Source organism: Dermacentor silvarum, chromosome 1 (assembly GCF_013339745.2).
Source record: "Dermacentor silvarum isolate Dsil-2018 chromosome 1, BIME_Dsil_1.4, whole genome shotgun sequence".
NCBI classification, from domain to species: Eukaryota; Metazoa; Arthropoda; class Arachnida; order Ixodida; family Ixodidae; genus Dermacentor; species Dermacentor silvarum.
Window position 1 is genome coordinate 340,587,845 of NC_051154.1, and position 21,304 is coordinate 340,609,148.

The window sequence follows — 21,304 nt, forward strand, 5'->3', positions numbered from 1 at the left end:
TTCCTATAAACAACACAGTCATCTACAAATAGACTGTGTTATGACATAATGACTAACTGATGACGTAATGAAGCAAATGTCATTATTATACAGGTGAACATTTTTAAACTTTACAGAAGTTTTAGAATTCACCTGTGGCAGGTAGCATATTTCTTATTGAGCTGGGTTATTCGATGAGGCAGACATTAGTAGCACGAGAAATCGAAACACATATTCAACTAATAAAAAAAATCGCTAATAGGTTCTTAGTTAATTACTTTACAACACATTGTAATTTACGACTCGTAGCCGGTGAGCTTGTCAGACGTATCCACTTGTACTGAATTCCGAGAATGACACCATTTTGGAGATATGCACCATCAAACTAGCCGTAAAAATGCACTGTTGTTCCACTTACATTTTCACCAAAATGCTGTTTATACATTGAAGCGCAAAAGTAATGGGAACACTCATGTATTTTGTCCCACACTTTGGAAAATATCACGAAAATGGTGTCCTCCTGGAAAATTCATTTTAAGCGGATGCATCTTGCAAACCCACCGGCTACAATTCGTAAATTGCAATGTATGTAGTAAAGAAATTAACTAAGAAGTTCATTAGTCAAGTTTCGTTAATTAGCTGAATATGAGTTTCAATTTCTCATTCTACTAATGTCCACCTCCGAGTAACCCAGCTCAGCGATAACAATTATGCTACCTGCCACAGGCGATTTTTAAAAATTCCGCAATGCGTAATATTGAACACCTGGTAAATTAAAGACGAAAAGGGTACAAGCACACAGCCCTGCGCTACCTCCGATATAAGTTAACAAACTTTATGCTTTGCAATTTAGTACAACACATTGGTTACAGTGTGATAAGTAATTTTCAAGCCACTGAATACCTTTTTGATCTAAACTGAATTGTATCAGCTTTTGCAGGAAAAGGGAATGCATCAGTATCGAATGCCTTTTGCATGTCGAGAGATACACAGTCAAATTGACCATTGTCACCAATTACAGATGCTAAATCATATAAAATTCGAACTACAGGAGCCCTCTGAATAAAAATACTATTCACATTTAAGATAACTATACAAAGGTTCTTTCTAAGAAAGTGTTGTTTGATCAGAATACTATGCTAATCCACACTGAAGGTGACTAGATATTACATTTGAACTCTGAAATAGACGTACTTAGGTTTCACCCTAAGAACATTTTCCCCGATAACACAGAAGCTAAAAAAGTATTTTATTGTTTGCAATATTTTCAAGATGCAGTTCATGCACAAAAGTTTTTGTGAGATCTTCATAGCTGCCAAATGTATGCAGTAAAAGCCAACACATATTTGAAGACATATTTTATTGGCACTGCAATTTGAGCACACTATTTGAAAGTTGACAAAATAAAAGGAAGAACTGATGAACTCTTTACAAAAGTCAAACAATTATGAAGTTTATATCACAGCTGAAAATGAAAGCCCCAAAAATGCTGAGTGAGGACTAGCCAATGCTGGAAATAGGGCAAGCATGACAAACATTACCAAAACGCCAAATAAATAAACTTTTAAATGTATATTATAAAACTTCGCTGTATCAGGTCACCGGGGAATAAAAAAAATCCTTGTTCTTATTTTTGTATCCAAAGGGATAGGTCAGGGTTTTCCAGCACGTACATCGTTTTAGATGCTTCTTGCATCTCACCGGAGAATCACTTTATGTTGTGATAATATAGTATACTGATTCACTATGTTAACCAATTACTGCAGTACTTTTCATTAACCCTTATATAACTTGTCAAGTGTAGGAGGTAGAGTTCTCGTCAGGTACCAGTAGCCTTCACCTTCTCTCCTCAGCTATGACCTGGAAATAAAGCAGATTAAAATTTCAATTACTGCACCAGCCTATGGACACATTATAATTAGGCATATAAACTCACATTTTTTCGAACTAAACCACATGTTAAATGTATGCTATCCCCATACCAGTACTAGTACAGTAGAGATGGCTTCCAAAAAATCAGGACAGTAATAAAAGTGCATAACTGCTAAGCAGTCAACATTAAAATTTGGAACAGCCCACAGGGAGGAGGAGTGAATAGCACACATTTTTAAAAAGCTTTCCCTGAGCATGCACATTTCTTGGGATACATTGCACTTTATTGACAATTTACCTTCAAACCAAGCACACAGCACACTTGGGATGATAGAGGCTGCCAAGCAACACAATATTTTTCACAGTGACTTTTTGGCGACATTGCTGTGGTCAATTTGGCCTCCTTCAGGAACTTGACTGTATATAAAGTTGCCTGAACCGAATACCCATCCAGTGTCCTTTCCTTATCAGATCTCCGAGGGCATGCTAGAAGGCTGACAAGTGACATTCCATTTGGGTTTTGTTTGTAGTAAGAATCTGTTCATATTCAGCATTATTGCTTAGAATCGACATTATCATCTTATAATTCTCATATCATTATCATATTACAATCCACTGAACTTCAGCAATCAAGTCCACACCTTGAATGTTTCATGCTTGCGCTCACACCATACGTCCCATCTTGGTTCAATGAATATGTGCAATGAAAGTTTGTGAGCCATGCAAGTTAACAGACTCAAATGCAACTCATGTTTTATAAAACTTGATGCAACATCCGTAAAATGGTAGGAGTCCAAATATGTAAACATTATGGAATGTTCAGAAGAAATGGCAGGTTGTGGAAGTATGGTGCTTACTGCAATATAGACAAAATCGCCGACAACAAAATTTCTGCATCGAATATTATACTTACACCAATACCCAGCCATTTTACAGCACTTAAGATTTTTGGTGCAGAATAGGACAGGTGGGAATGCAAAATGACACGCATGAATACAAACTTTCAACTGGCAGCAGCAATGCTGAGTGCATGAGTTTGCCATCAGTCTTTTTATCTAAGAAAGATTAGGTTTTTAGTTGGCAGCTAATGATAACCGAATGCTTTTGGCCGCTGTACATGTGCTTCCGCGTCATATGATTGGCTTGGTATCCTGTCATTTTTCTGTTATCTCGTTCAAATAAAGAAACAAGACAGAGTGTGAGCAAAACAATAAGACACACATTGCTAACTAACCAGGTATCTGTTCCAATTAATTATTTTTTAAAAACAAGAAAATGAATGCAAAAAGGACCATGAATCGATTTGACAATAGAAGCTATTCTAATTCAATACCCTGCAAAATCGGTGGTTTGCTTCTAAGAAAAAAAATTAAATTGTGGGGTTTTACATGCCAAAACCACGATCTGATTACGAGGCACGCCGTAGTGGGGGACTCCGGAAATTTGGACCACCTGGGGTTCTTCGACGTGCACCTAAATCTAAGTAAAGGTTTGCTTCTAACAGTTATAGCTCTTGGGATTATCAGGCTGTGTTTCTGCAAATCTGGTTTCTTAAATCTTCAGTTGACACCTCGGTGCAGAAGACAAAAAAACTGATAGCTTATGCCAAAACTTATAAAAACTCATATAAGACATAGAAATACACTTAAAATTATAGGTCTTAGAGCGGGATATTGTAAGCATTGTAAAGGTATGGCATGTTTGATGTGCGTGTTGCCCATGATGACAAGCAATAAGAAAGATGACTATAATTCAACTGTAATACAGCAAAAACATGATGCAGTGATGGAAGTAGGCACGCGTCTAAATAATTATGAATTCGATACAAACTTTCTGAAAAGAGATTTGAGGTGCTTATCAAGAGTTACAGGAAACTTACTACTTTTAGAGAGTAGTAGAGCATGGCCGTGAAGTGAAATTGCTGAACAAGAGTTTACACACACTGGGGTGGGGGGTGAGTAGAATACCATAAGTATGGTCTTTGAGATACGAACAAATGCAACACGTTTGCTTTGCACCAGAAATGGACATTATCAGACGGGCACCATCATGAGGGCACACCCTCGCAAAAGCATCCTCACCCTCACGAAGTGAGGTGAGGGTGAGATAAGCAGTCAGAAAATTTGTGACGATAAGGAAGGGAGGACATCAGCTAGGCATGACTGGGATGAAGCAATTAAGGCTGAATGAGGAAGTCCCAGTTCAAGCCACTACAGCTATCTGCATTGCGCATTCCTCAGTGAGCGCTTTACATTTGATGATAAAGGCGCGGTCACTCTAGGCCAAGAACCTGCTGATTTCTATCTCCTGAGTTCCAGCAATAGTGGTCTTCCTGGTGTCAATGCCCCTGTCACAATACGCCTATGCCCACAGACTGCAGGTGGTGCACTGACCACCATACTGGCAGATTCTGACGCATCTACCATGCTACTTGCTGCCGCTGATTTCTACACGTACCATTCTCTGTACAGTCGCCAAAGTCGCGAATATCTGCACTATGACCGGTACCGCACTATAACCAAAGCAACAATTTTCAAGGCCCGCACATATGCAAAACATGTGCACCGAGCCACCACGCGTATGCGACAGTCAAAGAATGCAGCTAGAACATTTGCATTCAATTTAGAGTCGAATCTCGATAATTCGAACCAAATCACGCGGCGGCGCCTCCGACCGGCATTGCTCTACACCGCCAAGCTTAGGAGAGACCCCTCAATGTCGCGCGCGAACAAAAAAGGAAAAAAAAGCATGGCGGAAATTTCACCCTCTCTCAAATGGCAAGGTCGCCGATTCGCGTTGCGCCGGAACATGCGTGTACATGCCGATGTCTCAGCCACACTACCGTAGCCACGCGTAGAAAATGGCAGTGAACCCTTCTTTCTCCCTTATGCTTCGTCTACTTTCTAGTCACGTGTTGACCTTGCACACTGCGGCTAGGGCGCAGAGGGAAGCAGCAGTGCTGTCCCAGACCGGCCAACGAAACTGCCCACGCCAGCAAATGCCTGCTTCCGATAACGGCAGAAAACGAAGCTTCAGGGAGCTGGCGTCAGGCCGGCTGGACCGGGGCACCTGCACGGCGGTGGGTGGCTGTGACAGTCGAAAGTGAGGGAGCTACGAGGGAGGGCGAGGTGAGCTAGCGAAGCGGCAGTGTTGCCGAGGCGAAATCTGCTTACCTGCCACCCTCCTCCCTCACATTCCACGGTCTCCGCGTGCGCCCTTCGCCGTGCCGGCGCCTCCCGCTCCCTGAAGTTTCGTTTACTGCCGTTATCGTGAAGCGAGCGCTGGCCAGCGTTGGCAGTTTCTTGGCTCTCGCTCGCTATATTTCACGACTTGCACTCAAGATTCTGGTTTGAGCCTCACTGGCTGTTCGTTCGCACCACGTGCTTTTCTCCTCCACTTCGTCTCTCTTCCTCGAGCACTCCGTGGGGCACCCGTTTGAGGGAGCGTTCGCTGTCTCCGCTGAAATCTGTACTCCCAGGCAGCTGCACTGTAACCGGTATTCCGTTTCCCGCAACTGCACTAAAGCGATACGTGTATACATGAAGTGCTACGGGAAAATTAACGGGAGTCTGAAAAGGCCGCACTTATCCGGTCCTGCACTATAAGTGGTTACGTTATAAGTGGTCTACTGTATCTGTTTTAGCCCTCCTCCAAAACACATTTTATACCTGGTAATAAATACGCATTCTTACCTACATAAATTTGCTGTGGATTGAAGTTGAAATTTGCATGTAACTCTCATCCCCACTTTACTGTTAAACTAAAGTTTTGGTGCATGTTATAAGCGAAAGAATATGGTAAATTTTAAAACATGCATAACTAAGAGCTTAAGTTTTGGTTAGCAAGTCGCATCACAAAAGTCATAGCCAAGGCAGGCCAAGACAAATTCATTTACAATTGCCTACTGATTTCTGCACCTGCTCAATTAATCAAACATAACATTTGCGGTGGACATACGGCCACTGTAAATAGATTTGCATCGAGATGGCACTAAACCCTAACTTGGTAGCCAACACTAGGAAAACAGCGCTGGTTAGGCCTGACATCCAAGGCTGGTGCCTACGGTGGAAGCGGGGTGGTGGACGGCAAACCGTTACGGGAAGCTTGCTGCTCATCAGCAATTGGGCCCCAGCTCATGCGTGTGGGCTAGACTGAGTACCACAAAAGTGATGAGCGTGCCCACCAGGATCATCTGTGCACTTGCAGAATGAAACGGGTTAAGCTTGCGTGAAGACTGAATTAGCATGAAGTTGAATTTGTGCAACACAGAATAAACTGCCCACGTCGCGTAGTCAAAGTTGCACTTCCAGCATCGCAATGACAGGCGAATGTGAAACGCTGTCAGGGCTTCAACCACTGCAAAATTTTAAGTAGTCTGAAGCACAACAGTGAGAAAGAGCCTGTAAATAAATTTTCTATGCTGCTGGAATTGTAAGAAATGTAGAACTGGCACTTTTGCACGCGAATAACAGCAATTTGAAAATTCTTCTTTCTGGGGTTTTACGTGCCAAAACCAGTTCTGATTATGAGGCACGCCATAGTGGAGGGCTCCGGATTATTTTGACCACCTGGGGTTCTTTAACGTGCACTACAACGCAAGCACACGGGCGTTTTTGCATTTTGTCTCCATCGAAATGCTGCCGCAATTTGAAAATGACCAAACTCTGGAGATATATGCTTTTTTGCAAGCAAAGAACAACTTTTGTTTGATTTTCAACATGTGGCTCTCACTGTGAAGATTTTATGTGAATCCCACAACTATTACAACTGTTTGCTTCGAAATTAGTAAACATAATTACTATTTGCTCTGACATCACTTCGAACTGAAAAATTGATATTTGCACAAGGCTACTGTTTAGTTAACCTTGTTTAAGGTTTTCCAACTATGTGATGTTTCTTCTTATATTATGGTATTTTTAAATATTATTACTATTATGAGGTGACTAAATCTCTTTTCATTTTAAAAATGACATTGGCAAGGAACATTTTAGATTTACTTTGTTATATTGAAGAATTATTATATCTGCATTCGTTATAATGGGCTTTGACTGAAATATACTCAAGGGGTGTACATTCATTCTGCTACCCTTTGTTTTGTTTTCATCTCATTTTAAGGGTTTTCTGCAGTTTACTCAGAAGTTTTGAGAGCAAAAGGAATATGACATGCAAGAAGGGGCTTGCTCCTTTTTAATGCCATAAATAGGAAAAACTGCATCAAAATGAATCAACTCAAGCTTTTTTATCCTTTTGTCAAATTATCTATCTCGTTATAGCAGTACTTCGAGCAGTTTCATTACACATCCCAAATTCAATCTCAGTTTCCGATTTCCACCTGAATAAAGATGCCACTCACCTCCCAAGACAACTGGAGCACAGCAGCAGCACAAACACGGTTGACTACTTCCGATGCTTCCCCGAATCTCTGGACTTCCATTGGAGGCACTTGGAGTCGATGCGCAAAGGTCGCTTCACAATGGCTCGACTGCGTGCTGCCAATGCCTCTTCAGTCAGCGTGAGGATGTACTGGCCCTTGTGGTAGATGATCAGCTTCAAATGCTACAGTGTCGATATGACATTGTCCTCTTGCTCGTAAAGTCACAAATCCCGCTGCATGTGAGAAAGCACAGTTAGGTCACCAGATGGTCGACTTACTGTCAATTGCTGCTGCTGCTCAGAAATCACATATTGACTATATTTACTATCATCAGCCTACATAGGCCCGTAGTGGCATGAAAGCCTCTCTAAGCAACCTCTAGATGCTTCTGTTGCCCATTCCGCCCAATGACAACAAACTTGCCATCTCGTCACTTGATCTCTCTGTTTTAGACTACAATTTCTTTCCCTCGGCGCTCATCCTCTTGCTTTAACAGCCTAGTAATTGCCTGTTCTGTGCATTAAGTGACCTGCTCAACAAACCTTTGTCCTTGTAACCCTAACTAGGACTCCCACCTTCATTATCGAATCCACATTGGCGTCTTTGCATATTTTAACACTTCTTTTAATTTTCCATGTTTGCATGATCCTCAGCTTCTCAATTTCATCTATTATTCCCACAATTTCTTAATTGTATAAGGCATGACCCATTGCACAGTCCCATGCTGAACTCTCGAAGGAAACCAACAAAATTGATTTTCAATATAAAAGATGTGATGTGGGTAACAATCATGAATGTCAGCAGCACCCAACAAAAAGTAAAAATAGGTGTTAAGAGTCCCACATCTACTAAACATGCATCAAATTATTGCAAGACATCATTGCCTTCCAAATTAGCTGTATATTGGAGGTCAGCCATGATAAACAGGATGCTAGACGACATGTGAACTGCACGGGTAGAGCAGTGAGTGAACTATCTTGCTACTCATTGGTGAGGGCCACTAAGACCAGAGTTCATAAAAAGATTCTTGGTCCACAGCTGCTGAGGAATGCTTCACAAATGTTGTATGCAGGCCATTTATATTGCTCGTCCTACTGAGCCCCCCAATGAGGTACACAGATGCACAAGGCAGCAAGAACATTAGGGTCCTACATTATGAGTGCCACTACGAGACACACGATTAAAGTAATTCTCACGCAAAATAGAGAACTGCAGGGGCAAATACACTTATGACAACAGAGTATGAAGGAACTGGCCACTGGTGAAATTTCTCACTTGCAGCCACTTGTTTTTATTAATTTAGTTTATTCCCATGTATTTATCATTTGTTTAATTCAATTATAAATTGCAGATAACTTTCCCCTTGCTGTCCTTGGCAACATTGTTTGTTGGCTTCTGATGTTATGACTATATATATATATATTATATATATATATAGTCAAATTATTCACTTTTTGCTTGTGTAATCATTCGCTTTTTGCTTGTATATCAACCATGTCATTGCCCCTACAGGGTGGACGGTGCTTAGTCAAGCTGCAGTATCCGCAGCTTTTTCGCGCCGTCTCCCCTTTTTCACTGATGTTTTTGTTTGGTGAAAATAAACAAATGACTGACTGATATACATATCAGAAAGTAGGAGAGAGAGAAGTGTTTTTTTTATTAAAGTTGGCACAAGCTGCGACAGAAAATCTGCCACTTGAGCCAAAGTGATCTCTGAAATCAATGGATGTGATGAGCGACTCACTTAATGCTGATCTTGGGTCTTTCCTGATTGTCAGTAGGGATCATAATAATCAGAATCTCGAGAATGGCCTCAGACCAGTAGGACCGGTACAACAGCAGCCCATTTCAGAAAGTGGCTTCTCAGGAGAGCCAGCCTTGCCCTCAAACTTGGAGAGCTCATAACCTGAGAAGCAACAGCAGGCGACTCTTGAGACAGCTATCACTTGTTGCAAATGATGCAATCAGCTAACCGCAATCAGGTGTGAATGCAATGAAATGCTTTGCAGCACAAGCCATACCCACAAGGAAACAATGAGATTCACACCAAAACAATACGGCGATTGTCCTAACAATGTAGATCCAGGTCACTTAGAAAAGGATGACGCTTCTTGAGCAGTGAAGAATTAAAAATAAAACAGCAATGCTGAAATAATCTTGGCTTCACACTCCAACTGCAACAAAATTTCACTTTAGTTAGATTTGTTATGAGTAGTAAGTACCACTAAAGCAATCTTGACAAAGCCACAGGGCTGGCAATTGAATAGTTTTCTTGTTAGCAGCCTTTAAAAAGCCCCTAAGCAGATGACACATGAACCTGGGTGGTGGTTGTGACGTAAGTCCCAGCAAGGCCTTGCCTCAGAGATTTTTCGGCACGCCACGGGTGCCAGCTTGTCACGGAGGCCATGCCAAGGAACCGTGCGCTCCTTCAAGCGTCACTTGCGGCGAGCAGTGATGGCAGAGTTTTTTTTTCCGTTTCGGTATCAAAATACACTGTTTTGCTGGCTTTTCGCGACCCTTTTGCTTGTATTTCAAACATCAAATTTTGCACGGAGGCTCCTTTATATTAACACTATCTTAAACCAGGCTTTTGACATGCTTCAAAAATTCGTTCAAGTTGGCCTTCAAGCCATGAAGCAAGTGTCGAATGAGTTGTCACATGGTTACCACTAAGCAGCACTTCTAACTCAATTTCTTCCCGAGTACCAGCCAGAAAATTATGGGGTTTTACATGCCAAAACCAGTTCTGATTATGAGGCACGCCATTGTGGGGTACTCCGGAAATTTGGACCACCTGGGGTTCTTTAACGTGCACCTAAATCTAAGTACACGGGTGTTTCGCATTTCTCCCCCAATCGAAATGCGGCCGCCATGGCCGGGATTCGATCCGCGACCTCGTGCTCAGCAGCCCACCACCTAGCCACTGAGCAACCACGGCGGGTGAGTACCACTCAGATTCCACGTGAATTTTAGCTTGTTTGATTAAAATGTGAACATGCTTTCTGCCATCTCTTCAAAGAATGTGCCCAAAGTTATCAATAATGGTGCATGCTAAAAAAAAGGAAGGGTAAACCAACCAAACAAAGACAAGGTCGACGTATTTACACTTGAGATACAATATGAAATAAGATACGAAATGAAGCGAATAATGAATGTGCAAATAAGGCCTAATAGAGATATGTAGTCACCATTTAAACCACCAGGTACACCGATCTTGTCTTCTTCAGCATCGACACTTGTTTGAGCCCTTCTTTTTCACCAGTTGCATTCTCGAATGTGCCCCTCGGCCCCATTTTCTTGTTGCGCTTTCACGCTACTGCTAGGCATATGGCCTATTAGCCCCGAATGCTTACGACATCTTCAAAACACACACCCAAGGCTTGACGATGCCATCGCACAGCTGGTGGCTCTCCCTGGTTCTCCGACCCTGCTCTCCTCCGTATCGAAACACGGATACTTCGTGTCATCTTGCGGAGGGTGCATCAGATAAATTATATGACATTTGGTGATGGAACGGCAGAGGGCGACAACGACACAGGCGCTTACATTTCACCCTGTTTACGGCTAATTATGATCATTTTTAATTATATCCGTAGTTGAATAGTGCTATTCTCGGTGTTGAGAGGTATCATTTGATACCATTTTCATGTTTGTGTAACATCCACAAGTCACCTAATCGACCATTTTTTTTCTGGAAGCGGTTACAAAATAGCCAGATCTTGGATACGCCAATACTGTGCGAGGTCAGCTAAAATGACCTTGTCCTAAAAAAAGCAAACAAGTTGTGAGGATGTTGGAGCAACTTGTGAACTTGTTCAACTCCATTAAGGTATGCAGTCAAGTTCAAAACTTTATTTTTTCCCAAAATGTACAGTTCTTTATTTTCTTTATTGTCATTTAGTTAATGTAGCATTTATTGAGGAGCCTCTTCCAGAAAAATTTAATTTCCACGTTGTTTATTTCAAAGATACAGCAGAAAATGTAACCCAACCGGTGCCTATGAAACCCCAATTGAAAGTGCTTGCTTCGTGCGAAGCATAAACGTGCACAAATTCTGCACTTTATTTTTTTTTTACTTCATATAAACATTAAATGTGAACAAGTAATAATGCTCTAATGGCATTTTGAGCATGTTTTTAACTTTAACAAACATTAATTCTCACAAGGTGAATGTGCTACATTTGAAACGTATTGTTTTGTTCTGGAGGTTCTGTGTGTGCATTGAAGGGACAGCAGATTGTCTTGTTTAGAGGTGTTTACGTGCTGGGCCATGATTGTAGTGATTCCTTCTCCAATGATATTCCTTTTCGCACTTTTCACGCTTTGTCAGTGGTCAGAGCGACGTCTCACCCGCGTTATCAAAGCGATCAGCTGGCCGTAAATTGTGGACGATAAGAGTGGCATATAATTGAGTGGAAGGCATTGCTACAAAATTGCGGCCCTGCTGTCTTCTCTTCTATATTCTAATACTGGTAGCCATAGTATGGGTACGTTCAGAGTGAAGAGGTGAGAAAAATGGAAGTTCACCAGCAATCGGCACACGAAAGCATGGACCTGGCATTGTACTGAAACAGCAAAACAAGGTAGCAAAAAGAACTGAGGGGCCACGCGAAACAGCAGACAAGAAAATTACACAGAATGAGACAAGCTACATATGGGAGTTTCTTCTGTCCAGGATGTCTTTTGTGCGCTTTGCATTTCTTTGAAATATCTTTTTGTAGATTTTCTCAAAACCAATATTTTTGCAATTCTTCCATATGCAAGCAAGCAAAACCTTGTTACCGAATAATGATATTTTAGTAAAAATTTACACACCTATTTCTTACATTGTTGTGTGTGCAGTGAAGCACAAGTAAAATGTGTGTGACAAGTTTGATATGGCTCGCTTTGTAGCAAGGCATGTCAATTGGAAGTGCATATTTTTTGGGTTATTCAATGAGTGCGCTCCAAGAATTCACTTGATCTGATTAGTTTTAGTTCATAGCACTGTTCAAGGGCTCGCCTATACTGCTGCCAAAAATTGTTTTGTTGTGATGAGGCAAATATAATGTTATGAGTGTTGGCGTGAGACATTCATTTATTCATTTTTTGATAAAGAAATAAATTTAAAAATTTTACACAGATTAGGAGACCGTTGTCTGCTTAAAAAGTGTGCTGTATAACAGGAGACTAGTAATCTGTATTCATTATTTTCTCCTAAACTTTTTTTTTCTACCACTTGGCATCAAACCATTAAGAAAATTGAGGGATAAAGTTACAGTAGATAACCCTTAAAAGAATAAGCCTGTACTCACTAAACTCGATCAGCAGTCTTCCAAAACCTTTACGCTGGTAAGGGGGAAGTGTCAAGATGCAGGACAAGTTGTAGTCCTTCTTTGATAGCTTCTCCTGCAAGGTCACATCAAAAACGCACTGCACTCGGATGGCACCCTCCAATCAACAACAATCTCCTCCCATCGTAAGCCACATATTTATTACTGAACAAAATACCTAAAACACAACTTGCACAGTTGATAACAGTAACAGACCATCAACCTTCAATAATTAGGAATCATTTGAATCTAACTCTAAAACAGAGCCCAAGAACTAGGAGAAGAAACTATATAGCATATGTCCTTTTAAGCAAACGCCGTGCGCCCTCTAGGAACTCCAGCAGCAGACTACTTTTAAATAGTGAAGTGCCCTATACAAGTCTCGTCATTGCTGTTGCCTTGTGAATAGGCACCAGGCATTTAAGGGTGCCAGCAGCACGCTGGCGACCCGTGATGTCAATGGCAGAAGGAAGAGCAATAATGTCATGTGGTGCAGACGTTGGAGCGAAGGACGCACACGGTATTTCCAGTGATTTCGCACTGCAGTTTCCAAGGCCTGACTAACTGAAAAAAAAAGCATTTTAGTGCATTTACTCTTGAGAAAGGTCGCCACTTGTACAAGGCAGTCACATCCATGGCGTCAGGTAGCACAAAACGAGTGCACATTGCAATGCAATGCACCCCGCAAACAAAGCTCACGGCAACAAGCTAAGATGTGGAATTCCAGCAGTTTATGTGATATTGCTGTGCACGTTAACCTGGCTTTGTATTTAATGCATGTAGACTGGCAAAGCAGCACAAAAGTCACTACTAAAATAGATGTATGTCTTATTTTTCCTTTCGGCTCGCGGATAGCACATGTGTCAGTGTGTTTTCTGTTCATATATTTCCTTTTCTTGTGACGATTCGTTGACTTTATTGTCTCAGCAACTAACCCAATGTTCAGTCATGGTCTGTTTTATGCAGCTTGGCGTGACAAGAACCGTCGGTTGTGGCTGGTGCACAAGTACAGGTGGCAGCGTTGACAGCCAGTGTAAACAGGCTGCTGCGTTGGCATTCGCTGTCGATGCAGAGCACACAGAGTCGTTGTACCAGCCACAGCGAGAGCTGGGGAGTGCGAGGAAAGAAAATTTAATCCAAACGAAAATGACGGAGCCTCTTAGAAGAAGGCCAAATTATTACTAACTTTTTGAACAGTTGTAAAAGACAGGACAAGAACAGCAACACTTGGGCACAATGCAGTTAAAAAGTTTCAATGTACCAACAAGCTCAATTTTCAACGCTCCGACAATTGTATATCTGCATGTTCGCATTGAGTGCTCAAGCTCTGGAGCTGTCACACCTGTGAAGGCAAGGACGCCTAATTTACTTGGAACACAAAGCCGTTGTGAATGAACGGCTCCTTCATTTTTGTTAGACCAACTTGACAAAAGCAGAGCAGTGTTGGAAATGTACATACTGCTGCCTATGAATTGCACATATCCAGGCTTTATGCCATTTCAGCTGGTGAGGCTGCAATGAAAACCGATAGAACTAAAAGGCCTCACCAGCATCGGTAATGTTTGAGCAAGTGTTTGTGAACCCAAAATGCATGTTTGTCCAGACTTTTGATTCCACAGGGCATTTCGGAAATGCAAAACAAAAGGAACAATGGAACATAATCAACCAATGCAGCTGCTGGTTGCACCTGCTGCACCTGGACCAGCCATCACATGCCAATACATTTGCGGCGCCACTGCATGAAGGCACCCCCTGGTCCACATTGAAAGTCCACACTGACCTTAGACCATGCCGTGGTCGTTGGCAGAAGTTTCGAAGCAACTGCACAGTTACTCCAGGGTACTGTTGCCTGCAGGTGTCTGCAGTGATGACAGGCATCACAAACAAGCAACAGGGCCAAACATGCTACCATTTGTATCCCAGTCGTGCTTTTGCTGCGTTTCCCTGCATCACATTGCAAATTTCACTGCATCCAGGGCAAGAAATAAGACATGTAGGAAGTGTGCGAAGATTGGCTATTTCGAGCGAGTCTGCTGAAGTGAACAAGCCAACAGACAAACTCTTGCCATCTGAGAATTTGCGTTCGAAAATTCACAGATGTCCCGACTGTTTTGCACCTGGTTCGCAAGAGCAAAACAGATGTGCACATTGACGTGCAGGTACACAGTATCACAATTTCCTTGGGACCCCAGGTCTGCAGTCTATACGGTCAGCCACTAGCTACAAGATGCTTGAGCCTTGTTTCACTACAATCCATATCCACAGCGTTGTTTGACTCGCACCAATTCGTGGTTGCTTCCTTGCTCCAGTTGGTGTTGGTGACCATCAGGTTGCACTGCTATTCTATGTCATTCGAGACGAGACCGACATCCTTGGCATAGATGGCATGGCAGCCTTACTGTCTGAAAATCAACGGTAAGTCCTTACATTGCCTACACACTTGCCTGATGGACTTGCGCCTAATGTAGCCATCCAGTTTTCGCACCTGTTTAATGGAAAACTTTTTCTCGCCACTAACTTCATGCATAGAGGCAGAATTCGTTACCGATTCCAGCTCTGTCACTGCTAAGCTACATGGCTTGACATTTTCAGTCGGAAAGAATTGAAGCAGCTTAGAAAAGGAGTATGTCATAAAGAAAATCCCCAATTCTCAGTGGGTTTCCCCAATAGTGGTCATGCAGAAAAAGAACAGCTTCAAAAGACTCTGCATTGATTTATGCATGCTTAACAAGGGGCAATTGTTGTTGACAACTTTCCGTTCCCACACACTGAGGAAATGCTAGATAGTCCTCAGAAAGCAGGGACTTGATAGCGTTTATAAGAGACCAGAGTGTCTACCGAATTAAAGAGGGAGTGTTTTGGCCTTGCATTTGTGCCATTCTTATTCCTTAAAATGATGGTTGCAATTCTTCAAAACACTTTGCTACATCAACAATATTATCGCATTCAGAAGCATGCTCAAAGAGCACGATGCAAACCTACAGAAAAATTTGAAGTGCATCGACAAAGTGCACTGAAACTGAATGACAAATGCATTTTCAGGATGACCAACTGCCGTTTCTGGGACATGTAGTGAGCGACAATAGGGTAACGCCAACTAGAGCACTGCACAGGCCTGATGTTGCAGCCCGAGCCCGGCCCGCTTTACGAGGCCCCCCACAATACAAAGCCCGAGCTTACATGATGGAGACGAGCCTGGCTCCGTGGTTCCAAGCCCGGGCCCGTGTTACTGAGCCCGGCCCGGCCCGGGCACTCATTACTAAGCTTAGCTAGGGCCCGTGTCTGCATGACGAGGCCCGGCCTGTAAGAAAAAATTTTTTTTTTACTTACAGATTGTATTGTATCTGTCAGCCTCACCTTCTCGAGGTTTAATCAGCTGCAGTATATAAGCAATAAAAGACCAAAATATTTGTATCTCCCATGGGGACATCAGTGATCCGGCCCATTGCCTGTGCTGCTATTTTCCACTGGTGCGCATGCACTTACCTTGATTTGTACGATGTGGTACTATGATGTCATTTAGCATGCAAATATAGGGGGTGTTAAACTTTAGCTGCACCAAATTTTTAAAAATTGCCTGTGACAGATTTATTAGTGATCATCAACCTATATTTATGACCACTGCAGGACGAAGGCCTCTCCCTGCGATCTCAAATTACCCGTCTTGCACTAGCTGATTCCAAGTTGCACCTGCAAATTTCCTAACTTCATCACCCCAACTAGTTTTCTGCCATCCTCAACTGCGCTTCCCTTCTCTTGGTATCCATTCTGTAACTCTAATGGTCCACCGGTTATCCATCCTACGCATTACATGACCACACTGCTCTCTTCTGTCTCTTAACGTTAGGCCTAACATTTTTCGTTACATCGCTGCTTGTGCAGTCCTTAACTTGTTGTCGAGCTTCTTTGGAAGAAATTCTTGGAAGGAATCCACTTGGAACGAATTTCAGGACTGAACCAGTTTCGAGATTAATTTTCAATGTGTCTGACGAAATGCATGGGCGTTCCAGTTAACGTTTTGAGGAAAAATGCTGTTTTATGCATTGACGCCCAAAAGTAACTGGGACGCCCATGCATTCCGTTGGACATTTTGAACATTAATATCTCGAAACTGGTTCAGTCCTGAGAATTCTAAGTGGATGCATCGCCTTGTGAACTCAGCGGCTATAATTCCTAGATTGAAATATCTAGAGGACGAGGCAGAATGCTGTTACTTGACGAATTGTGAACTTCGATTGCTTGTTGAAAAGCAACTGCTTAAAGTTGTTTAACCCGGCCTTGGAGACAATTGTGGCCACGGATGCGTAAAATAAATAAAAGTTAATTAGCGTAATTGTTTTAATTATTCAATTGGGCATTTAGATTTTTTGTGGAAGTAATGGCCGCCTCATCGAGTAGTTTAGATCAAGGATTATAATTGTGCTATTTGCCACAGGAAATCAAAAAAAATTTGGTGCAGCTAAAATGAAACACCCTGTTTATATGTTGGGTATTACATGGATTTTTCTGATGTTCGTACTTGGGGCTTCAGACATGTTTTGGTGGCTTTGTTTCCATGTATATATAAGCAGGCGAATTCACAAGTATACAACATCAAATAAACGCACAAGTAAAGACACCCCTTGCCTTAACGCTACAATAATGCAATACTATTGACACTGGTAATATTACAGTCGCAAAAGCGGCAACATGGAAATGGTTTGAGCAGTTCTTTGTGTAATTTATTTTTCCTTATGCGGGAAACAATGTTCGTTTTTGTGGAAAGAAAAAACATAGCGTAGCTTGCACTGGCGGCACAATGTTAAAGAGACAGCGGAGCTGATGGGTACCTAGCTAGTCCTGGCTTTCAGGCTAGGCTAAGCACTACCAAGTCATTGCCAGCATTTCCCGGGATTTGATTATTGATCGATTAGCTATTGATTGGCTATCGATTGTCTATTGCAAGGTATTGGCTATGTATTTTGGCTAGGCTAAGCACTACCAAGTCATCCCCAGCATTTTCAGGTATTGATTATTGATTGATTATTGACTAGCTATTGATTGGCTCCAATTACCCCTGGAGCCAATCAATAGCTGTACTCGGCGACAGCTTTTTTTGACAGCACTGTGGAAGCTACAGAGCCGAACCGCCTGCATGCGCGTGCGCCAGGAAATAGTACCTATTTTATTTTCTGATTCTAAGAGTTACTTGGCCCGAATGAATAAACTTTCTTAATTATAACTATAGAACAAGTATGGGAAGCTGTTCATAGAAAAAAGTTATCGTGCGCCTTAATTTTTTTTCTTTTTTATTTCTTGGACGGCACCACGTTTTCCGCAGCACCTGCTGGTTGCTCTCTCAGTAAACATAGCGTCCCCGGTGCTGGCGGTACCGTGTGTGGCCACAAAACTCTCCTTTTCATTCTCCGAGGAGGCTATACTCTAAATGTGACAAGTGGGTCTCCAAACAAACCAAGCAGGTTATCAAGCAATGTCTATGCTGGAGTAAGGCACCGTCAGCCTGAGCTGTCGACGAATTCTGTGTGCCAGACTGTCGCCAAGTTCACCGGAGTGAGTATGCGAACGGTAACTCGAATCAAGGCTGAAGCTCTGCGGGCCCCACTCTCCTCTCCAAAGCATAAGAAACTGGATTTCTCGGGCGAAGCTGGGAAGCGCATGACCGCCAAGACAAGGCTGCTACGTTACGACACGTTTGCATTGGCAGCATTGCGGCGCAAAGTGCACAGCTATTTCATGCGCAATGAACTGCCTACATCTGAGAAGCTACGCAACGAGGTGATCAGCGACCCTGACATGGACATGCCGACTATCAGCACTCGCACGATGCAACGAATGCTGAACGACTTGGGGTTCATCTTCCGAAAGAGAAAAAGGAATTCCGCATTGCTCGAAAGAGACGACATCGTTGCTTGGCGTCGAAAGTACCTCCGAACAATCCAAGAAATGCGGAGGCAGCAGCGGTAAGTTCTTGCGTTCCTTTAATTTCTGCAAACTTTCGTTGCGTGTGCTTGTTGGTAAAAGTGTAGACGCGAATGGTGAGCATGCGTGTGTACCTAACAGTGAGCGAAAACGAGAGGTATGCTTTGCATCAGTGATCGCCAAACGTATGCTGTTTACGCGAGTGATCGAAAGCTATGTCCCAACTTAAGTCGCAGCGAAATTCCCCAGTAAAATAAGGTAGCTGTTCATGTTTGTGCGATTGTACGGTGGAAAATAGAATCAGCCGAGGATGCGATCTGTGCCGAAGATGTAACTGAGCATTTCACTATTGCAGCATTTCCCGTCGCATTGTTTGGGAAGATGTACTGCCTTTTTTTCTGCGTAGGAGCAAGGAATCTAAATGACTTGAAAAGAATAGCTAATTTTATTCAGCAAATATGCTGTGCACATAATTGGGGATGTGGTTTCATTAGCTTTTATGAGCAGCCTGAAACATGTTTTGTAAACATTCGCTTCAGTCTTTCTCGGGGGAAGTTTTGCCTGCTCATCTTTGTTATATGTATTCACATGGGTTTTGTCAGTGGATTCTTCGCGCTGTAACAGAGGCATAACCTTGAATCAAGGCCGCTGGTTTATTAATGGGCTGTTGCCAGTAAACGTAAGCTCTTAACTATACGACTGATTTCTTTTCTTTTACAGGACCATATACTACCTTGATGAGACCTGGGTAAATGCTGGCCACACTAAGGCCGTATGGACAGACACCAAAGGACCGTATGGACAGACACCAAAGTGATGTCCCGGCAAGACGCATTTCTTCAAGGCCTCTCAACAGGTCTCCGTGCACCGAGCGGTAAAGGAGGACGCCTAATTGTTTTGCATGCTGGCAGTGCGGAAGGTTTTGCTGATGGAGCCGCCCTAGTGTTTCGTGCCAAGAAGGGCGCTGGTGATTACCACACAGAAATGGATGCTCTGCATTTTCAAAAATGGTTTGTTGAAGAGTTGCTACCGAACATCAAGCCACGCAGTGTGATTGTGATGGATAATGCGTCGTATCACAGTGCTCAAGTTGAAAAAGTGCCAAGTTCATCATCAAGAAAATCCGACATCCAGTGCTGGTTGAAATTGAAAAGTATCCCTTTTTCAGATGACCAACTGAAGAGTGAATTGCTGCAGCTCGTTAAGCAGCACAAGCACATGTTCCTTCCTTACCAGATTGACACACTTGCCAGCGCTGCCGGTCATGTGGTTGTGCGCTTGCCTCCTTGCCACTGCGACCTCAATCCAATAGAGCTCGTGTGGAGCCAAGTCAAAGGCTATGCTGCTTCGAAGAACACTGACTTCAAGATCGATTCAGTCGAGAAGCTGCTGCTGGAAGGAATCGCAGGTGTGACCCCGCAGAACTGAATCCGAGACTGTACTCATGTGATAAGGCTTGAGGATGAGGCATGGGAGTGGGAAAGTCTCATAACTTCTTTGGGCACAGATTCGAGTACTTCTGACGAGTCGAGCAGCTCTGACATGAGCGGAATTAATGAACTGCCATGAGCATCTGCATGTGTGCTTTTTCAAAGCTTCAACCAAAGGATTACACGCGTGCTTACCCAGAAACTGTGATATTGCTTTTGAGGTTCATCAGTCACTGCTATTTATTTACACTTTTATTGCTTATTGACTTCATTTTAATTTAATCTGCTGATCTCTATGTTTCGTTGCACTTCGTTTATGTTCTGGTTACGTTACCGTGATGTGATAATTGTTGGGATATTGTGTGCCAAAATGACGATGTGCTTATGCGACATGCCGTGCTAGAGGGTTGCACAAGTTTTGACCACCCGGTGTTGTTTAACATGCACCGAAACATATGTACACGGGCGTCTGGCATTTCTGATCCATCAAAATGCGACAGGCTCAAACCTATGCTTTTTGTGTCAGCGGCCGTGTACTGTGCACTGTACTGTCATGGCGGCTGTGATGTGATGATGTATCATGGCTGTGAACATTTACATTATACGCTGCATCAGTGAGAACCACGTTTCTTAGTTGAGGATTGAAGTGTTCAAAATTGTGTTCATTTTTCTGTGCGATCTCATGCGAATAGTGTTTGATGTCTTGTTTCATTGCTGTCTCAATGGGACCTGAAAGTGTGATACCGCTTCTTGTCATTGTTTTGTTTTTCATTTACTCATTTCCTAATGTATTCTACCGTCTCATTCTTCGTTATCAATGTGTTCCTGCTCTTACCTATTTTGATTTGTTTATTATAAATGGTTCTTATGGCAAGCAATGCTAGCAACGAGTTATGGCTATCACGTTCTGTGCCACAAGTGCAAAAATGTTATGTTGACATAGAGTTCCAGCAACGAGTTATGGCTATCATGTTCTGTGCCACAAGTGCAAAAATGTTATGTTGACATAGAGTTCCAGCAATGAGTTCTGGCTATCACGTTCTGTGCCACAAGTGCAAAATGTTATATTAATAATTGATGGGTGTAGTGCAGGGACATTAGTAGTGTTGTTTATGTGCGTGGACTATTTGTGAGAACTCTCGAGGCTTGTGCAAGAAGAAAGAAGAAGCAGAAGAAGGCGAGCCAGGGGCAGCTTGCGCTCTTGGCAGCGGTCAAAAAACGAAACAAGAGAAAAAAGGAAGATGAAGACACGCGGGTGCCAAACGGGCAGAGGGGGCTCGTGACTTGGAAGACGCAAGACCAGTGCGCTGTTCCGGGAGCTCCTGCCACGGTACCTGAGGCAGCCCTGAGGTCAACGCGCCTGCCTGTCAGTGCAGACATGGAGTGGCGCCTGGTGTGATGCCGTTTGGAGCAGGCCT

General features: G+C 42.8%; 2 protein-coding genes across 2 annotated transcripts in view; one reads left to right on the plus strand and one right to left on the minus strand.

The window, feature by feature from the left end:
* Positions 1-9,012: 9,012 nt before the first annotated feature.
* LOC119453642 (uncharacterized) overlaps positions 9,013-21,304 on the minus strand; it is a 127,836-nt gene continuing 115,544 nt past the window's right edge. Inside the window, exon 8 of the mRNA XM_049660479.1 lies at positions 9,013-9,131. The gene's annotated coding sequence lies outside the window, so the exon portion shown is untranslated. The remainder of the gene's footprint in view (positions 9,132-21,304) is intronic.
* Positions 19,441-19,884, plus strand: LOC125943315 (uncharacterized). The gene has a single exon (XM_049662397.1). The coding sequence runs from the start codon at positions 19,441-19,443 to the stop codon at positions 19,882-19,884; it is 444 nt and encodes a 147-aa protein (XP_049518354.1).